Here is a 7824-nt window from a genome sequence, read left to right on the forward strand (position 1 = left end):
TGGCTTATATGAGAATTCTTTGTATTTTTTGCATTACGAGTATGAAATTTGTTCCCACACCTACACAATAACATGTTCCATATGACTATGGCTTTACAATTGCATAACCTATACATCAGGCTGAACAATAACGTCCATATTAGATTAAGTTCCTTAGCTGGAGAGCAAAATATATTTCCCACTCACATAGATATTTTGTAACATATTGTAAATGTGAAGAATCTTACATTTTTTTCTTTTTTGAAATTTCAATATAGATAGAAAAAGAAAAATAAAAAGGCAAGATTGTTTCCAAAAGAAGGCTTTTAATTTATTTTGATACATAATATGTGAGCAGATGGTGGCCAAAAAAAAAAAAAAAAAGAGCTAAGAGGATTTCAGAAATATCTTCAGTAACATCATAACCTATGATTCATAGGAAAGAGAAATAGGATTCATATTCTTTTCTTTTAAATTAATTATTATAGTGGAGTACAAAAGGACGAATTTGAAGGGTTTAAACAGTCAATTGTTTAAGGCGGCACATAAATATTGGAGAAGCATCCAAATTAGTGGAAAAAATTCACAGGGGATCTCATAAAAAAGAAAACACAAACTCTTTACTAATTTAATGACCACCATTTCATACAGCTATGAGCTGTAAAATTTACAAAGCACACAGCATCCCTCATGTCTTTCATTAAGAGAACATTCTCTTCGATATTCCTTCCCATGACAAGTGTGGTTTGGTGCTGACCAATCAATATACATAAGCCAAGGCTTAAATCCTATTGGCCCAGACTGTAGTAATGCATTTATAGATTATGTTACAACATAGATAGGTCTACAATCACCCATTTTAGATGGCTTGGGAACCTTAGTAATCCATGAGAAGATGGTGGCGTTTACCTCCTTAATAATTAGTACCTGACTTGAAAAACAATTGAATGGCACTTGTAACATCTTGCACAACACTCTACGCCTTTTTTAAAAAGGGGACTGAGAAACCATATGGAGTTATACCATAGGGTTTTATCTCCATCCATGCAAATGTCAAACCTTTTAAAAGGTCTAACTCACAAGGAAAATGTAAAAACAGGTCTAGTCCAATTCACACATGGCCAAAATCAAGTTAGAATCCTAAAGACTCTTCACCTCAAAATGGATTATTTGAATCCTGGGGTAAGTTTTCTCTTTCAACAATAGAATCAATAGAAAGAAAGGATTTATAAAATTTTAAACCTTTTTTTACATCGATAGTTGGGGTGGGGGCATTTGAACTCTAGAATATGATTTCTATAAAATTAAAATTTTCTCCTTGACCCCAATTAAATTTGTAATTAATTTCTTAATACAATTTATTTATTTCGAGTATCACAAGATAAGGCATTGTTTGATAGTTAATCCGGTGCATTGGTGTAAAATTCATTTTCAATGAAGTCCTCACTCTTTTCTTAAGCCACCGCTTGGTTAGTCAGAAACTTTTTCTGGAACCCTTTTAGTGGAGAAAAAGTAAGTACTTCACCATTCTTGAAATAAGATGTCAAGGGAGTTCTATAATATATATTGAAAAGAAATCCTACAAAGTAAAGGTGGAGGAAGCGGGATTAGTCTTTATGATGAGGATTATTGAAAGAAGTGATGATTTTCTACAATCAGTTCGTTCTGGGAAAAGGTGCGAGAGGGTTATTAGCATCTGTGGAGGATATAGCCAAAGCAGAACCATCACAGTTTTTCTTAAGGAAGATTGATGTGCAGTAAGATAGCAAGTGAGACATGAAATGGATAATATGTGAGATGCAATATTGTCAGGCTATGAAATTGCAGTACTGTCAGGCTATGAAACAATCTTTCTTTCATGGGACTACTATCAAAGATGATTAGATGATGGTGATTTGAAACTCCAAATTTTGATTACCCAGTGTGAACAACTTTTTGACATGATACTTGTACTAAATGCCAAAAGTTTCAACAAAAATAATAAAACACAACAATTAAGATAATGTAATCCTCTCATCCAGGTTCATCTCACCATGTAGAAGAAAGTTGAGTTGAATTGACATTCATAATAGGGGGAACCATATTTTATTTTGTTGGAGGAATGATTCAAAGAGTGGTAAAGAATCCACAAAAAAAGTTATCTCAAGTACTGAAGAATATTAAAATAGATATATACAGCATGATTCTTTTAGGGGTCACAACTCACACAAGGGAAAGCTACTAAAATGAACATACCCAAAAGAAGCAGTGCTCCAATTAAATAACCCAGCAGTAACAAATTCAACACCCTAGGCAGAAACAAATGTAGAAAGGGAAAAAAAAAAAAAACCATCAAGCAAAAGAATAGAGCACAACACGAAATAGTAAAAGGTGACAGATTTAATATATAGATTCAACATAGCTAGAAAATCATAATGAACGTACCCAAAAGAAGCAGTGCTCCAATTAAATAACCCAGCAGAAACAAATTCAACAACCTAGCCAGAAACAAACGTAGAAAGGGAAAAAACCATCAAGCAAAAGAATAGAGCACAAAAGAAATTGGGATGTAGGGATACCTCAACTAAACCACCTGCTTACGTCAGTATTTATATAGATGTGAGGAGAGGAAGGAAGGAAGGAAGGAATAAAGAGAGGCTACCGTTAGAAGCCGAAACAGAAGCTGAAATTGTAGAATAGCAATATGAAACTGTGAGTGAAACAGTAGAACAGAAGCTGAAACCATGAGAATCAAAAGGTGGGGGAAGGGGAAGGGACTAAGCCTGAAACAATGAATCAAAAAGTAGGGGACAGGAATTTGAATCGTGTAACAGATGGAAAGGGAATAGTGACCGTGAAAGAGCATCAGGTTTGACAAAGGGATATAGTTGAAAAGGTTTTGGGTGTGGGCTTGGGCTCTACAGTGGAAAAACGTAGGGGACAGGAATTTGAATCGTGTAACAGAAGGAAAGGGAATAGTGACCATGAAAGAGCATCAAGTTTGACAAAGGGATGTAGTTGAAAAGGTTTTGGGTGTGGGCTTGGGCTCTGAGTTGAAATTAAATGTATAAAAATCGGACTTTAAAGTAGAGATAAAGCTAGAAATAATTTTAGTTTTATTAGTTTTTTAAAATTGGTAAAATTTATTTTTAAATTAAATTAAAAATTCAGAAAAGAAGATGAAAATGACATGGCTGATGATGTGGCTTAATGTGAGCGTAGCAACATTAAATGTTACGCTTCAGCTTTTAGTAATATATAGAATAGATATAGATATATATATATATATTTATATTGATTTTATTATGAAGTTCTTAAAATTCTATTAATTTATTTTCAAATAAAATATTTGGATTTTACCAAGTTATCAATCTGTAGACAAAAGTCAATATCATCTTTTTCTATTAAAAAAAATTAACTAATATCTATATGTGAGGTGTACATGTACTACCGTGTACAACCAAGCGTCTCAACCATTCATGCTACTTTCTCTAATGTTTTATCAATGGTATCCAAAAAAAAAAAAAAACCCATTCAAGGTAGTTTCAAATAAGCATTGTGCCTATTATTCAATGACACCATTACATATTTCCTAATTTGTCTTATTATGTGAGCGAAAAATTGGAGGAAGGAAACGATGTTGAGGTTCAAAATGAGGTATACTGAAGTTGAGGTTCTACATTAACTCATTACTAGTCTTCTTAGCGGTGACTAAGGTTATGAAATGACCCAAAAGATTAGGCAAATTCAGGATTGAGATTGACAATCTATTGATCATCATTTACAATGAAGGTGAGGATTTGGAGCTGGATGATTGAGGATGCTCACAGGCCTCAAATGGAAACAAAGACTGTGTCAATCCCAATAAAATTTTGCAGTATCTGCTAAATAATGTATTATTCTAAACACTATATAAAGGATTTTGGATTGTAACCTTCAGGAGATGCATTTATTATTTGCAATGCCACTTGCAATATTCAACCACAAATAAAAATCTGCAATTCCACTGTATATTCATACAACAACCATCATATAGCTATAACTACTAGAATGTAATACATGCTTAGGATTATATTTTCTGTCAGAAAAATGACTATCCACACCTTCCCTCTAACACTAAAGATATGTGCTTGGATGATAGCCAAAGTTAATCGAGCGTTGTCAATGGAAGTAGCGATATGAAAGACCACTCACCATAATCCCCTATTGCTATATTACAAAAAAGGATATACACATTTCTGCACTTGAAAACATTTACCGAAACACTATCATTTTGATATAATTGGAGGGAGAAAAGAGAATAGCTAGAAGACGTGAGACTTTTATGTGATTCGGCCACAAAGCCTACATCCATGGTACAAGAACCCCTCCAATTACATTTTCTTCATTCACATAGATGATAATACATTCCAATAGAACTAACTTTAATAAGGGGAATTACATACACAAATCAAGCACAATTTGAATTTTGAATTGAAATTAAACAATCAGCAAAATGAATTTGCAATAGGTTGCGTTCTACAAGAAAACAAAATACCAGTAACATCTATGTTAATTGAAACCATACCACAGTGGTTCTTCAACAACCATGTTGAACTCTTCGTGCCAGGTAAATATAGAAAGAACTTTGGAGAACAGGTTATACCATTACTAAAAGAACGAATTAATGGAATGTTTCCAACAGTCCAACAATATTTCTTGTTGTTCTATTAGTCCAAGAATTCTAAAAGGTGTTGTGGAACATTCGTTTTCTCTAAATGGGTGAGAGTACTAATTGCTATGTGCACCACGGTAAGACTCTGACAGTTTTCTATAGTAAGCTTTTGAAGTTTAGGCATTGCTAGTCCCGGAATGACTACACACTTCAACCACCAGCATTGTTCAATTACTAATATCCTTAGTTCCAAAAACCATCCTGCTCGAAATTCAAGTACCTCACCACTGTAAGCATCATGCAGATGGAGCACCTTTAGAGAAGGCAAACCCCAAAGAACCTCAAGGGGGCTTTTCGCTAGCTGTGACCATTTGAGTTCTAATTTAAACAAACCTTTTAGTGAAAGAATCCATTCTGGAATGTTGTGCAACCTCCCTCCAAGAGATAGATTTTCAATCATTTGAGGAGACTTCTTAACATAATTCAAATCAAGAAACTCATTTGCTGATTCCACATACAAAGAAGAAAGATTTTCCATCTTCTCAATGGATGCACAAAAATCACAGCTGTCTTTATTCTTGAGCTCTGTGATCCCCAGTTTCCTCAGTTCAATCAAGTTCCCCAACTCTTCAACAATACTCCCATTCTTGTTATTTGCCTTGATAAGTGACAATTTCTGTAACCATTTCAAACACCCAATTCCTTGAGACACCTCTACTCCTACAGTAGCATTATTTCTCCCTCGACAATCAACTAATAAATAGAGCAACTTAGGAATTTCCAGGATCCCCATTGGCAACTCTAAGACAAAAGTTTGTCTAAGGTCCAAAACAATTAGGTTCTGAAGCTTCTTAATAGATTTTGGAAGTGAATCTATCTTTGTATTCCTTAGACTTAAGTACCTCAGAAGGTTGAGAGTGATAACTTCTTGAGGAAAGACCAGCAAGACTGCATTTTCCAAGTCTAGAACTCTCAATAACCTAAAGTTGCTAAAAACTCCTCTGACCAGTAACTCGAAACTCCTGTCTCCCCCAAACATAGAGAAGGTACGAACATGAGAGAAGTCCTTCCCTTGTAATATATTGGTGGTGCATATATGGAGAGACAAGCGCCGGTGCTTCTGACTCAAATTTGTATGTGATCCTGTAATAACAGTAACAAAATTTTCTTTCTCAGCTTTGGAAAGAATGAAACCTCTTGCAAGATTAGAAACTCGGCAACTCCTTACTCGTCCTTCACAATCCCATCTACTCACTTGAACCAAGCTCATTTGAACTAGCTCGTCTAGGTACTCATCCGCCACTTGCTCCAGAGTTTGACCTCTTTTTTCCTCAATAAACCCCTCTGCTATCCACAAGCGAATTAGTCTTCCGCGTGTAACAGAGTAATCTTCAGGAAAATTGCAGAAGTACATGAAACAAGACTTAAGATTAGGCGATAGATGGTAGTAACTCTGCAAGAATTTTCCAATATATTCAAGGCTTCCAGGTTCAAACTCAAGATTGTCATGGACTTTCTTGAACTCCATAATAGTTTGTGGCTTACTCGATAAGATATTGCCAATTGCAACAATCGCTTGTGGCAATCCTTCACATCGTTTCACAATTTTCTCAGACCACTCCTCACATGAAATAAGGCATTTACCATTTGGGAAGGCCTTTTTAAGGAAGAGCTCTGAAGCCTCTTCCCATGTTAATGGATTTAGATTGAGATCATAAATAAAATCATGAGAGGTTGCACAATAAGAAGCAATGTTGCGTTTACGAGTAGAAACGATTATTCTACTACCTTGATTATTACAAGGAAGGACATTTCTTATGCATTTCCACTCATCTTCACTCCAAATACCATCCAAAACAAGAATGTACCTTTTCTGCTGTAAATGAGTGTGTAGACACCGTCTTCGATCTGATCCTTGGTAAGCTGGTAATTCCAAAGCCTCCCAAATTCTCTCTAACATGCGCTCACAAGAGCGTGATACGGGAACCCAAGCATGGCATTCGAAAGTTACCTTCACCATTTGATAGACTTCATAGATAAGAGTGGTTTTACCCGAGCCAGCACCTCCTAATACTGAAATTACAATATCCCTTGGTTCATTGTTGAGAATTAGTCGCACAAGTTCTTCTCCGCGCCTCTTAATGCCCACAAGAGGCTCAATTGAGGAATATGGAGAAGCCTCCGGAGGGATCACTCCAGCCATAGAACTTGAAGGCAAGTTAGACCTCAAAATGCGAAGTGTATCCAAGTCACTGATGTCCTTGAGCTTGGCTTTGATATCTCTCATTGAAGAGGACAATTGAATACCTGGAATAAAGTTCTTAACAGGGTGAGAAACATTATGAAAAATTTTCCTGACCTGATTAGGATGGAAGTGTTCAGGAACTTGAAACATGTATTCTTCAATTGCATCCTCAGTCTCAAATGCTAAATTCCGAACTTTTTCAACTCGATCCTTCAAACCTTCAGTATCTTCTCTTCCTTCTATGTCCTTAAGGAAGCTTTTCATGGTATCCAACCATTTTTTGACTTCTTCAACGTCATGAGTTACATACTGATAGACGAGTACCAATCTATCAACCAGAGCTAGTGCTCCTGCAAGTGCAATTTCAGCCATTAATTCTGTTTATTTTCTCTTCTACTTTGTTCTCTCTCTCTCTGTGGCTAAGCAAATATGAAGGTATTCTACCCAAAAAATAAATAAATAAACAATATTGAAGGTTAACTTGCTACATTGAGCAATTTTGGTACTTATAAGATATGTTTTAGTCCTAAATGCAATTTGCTGGAAACTTCATTTCTTTTAGGAGATGCTATCATACACGCTTACAACACATGACTATTCTACGTATACGTTTCTTATCTCAGCGTGGATATTTTCTGAAACATCTGGAATAATATTTTTGGTAAGAGAAACTTGAGCAATGCAAGTGGATACTAGGTAATTAGGAACGAGTAATGCTAAGGACACATAAAATGGCACAAAGTTGTATTATTTTGTGTCTCTAGCACTACTCACTCATAGCTCTTTCATGCAAAAATTCATTTTTTGAATATAAAAATCCTATGCCCAACAAATCTTAGGGTCTGTTTGGTAAGTGAATTTGCAGATTGTTTTGTGTGATTGAATGCTCACAACCACGGGCCCACTTTGGAGTGAGTTGCTTAGTAAGGAAACTCTAACTAGAGTATTTAGATAAAAGTATTGGGTG

At 35.5% G+C, this 7824-nt stretch overlaps 1 protein-coding gene across 1 annotated transcript; it reads right to left on the minus strand.

Moving 5' to 3' along the window:
* Positions 1-4667: 4667 nt before the first annotated feature.
* On the minus strand, positions 4668-7229 carry LOC111992140 (disease resistance protein RPM1). Its single transcript, XM_024023967.2, has one exon. The coding sequence runs from the start codon at positions 7227-7229 to the stop codon at positions 4668-4670; it is 2562 nt and encodes an 853-aa protein (XP_023879735.2).
* Positions 7230-7824: the final 595 nt, after the last annotated feature.

The sequence above is a fragment of the Quercus suber genome, unplaced genomic scaffold (genome assembly GCF_002906115.3).
Source record: "Quercus suber isolate HL8 unplaced genomic scaffold, Cork oak 2.0 scaffold_46, whole genome shotgun sequence".
Lineage (NCBI taxonomy): Eukaryota > Viridiplantae > Streptophyta > Magnoliopsida > Fagales > Fagaceae > Quercus > Quercus suber.

Excerpts from the sequence above, each read along its gene's own strand:
- LOC111992140 (XM_024023967.2), bottom strand. The coding sequence starts at position 7,229 with ATGGCTGAAATTGCACTTGCAGGAGCACTAGCTCTGGTTGATAGATTG.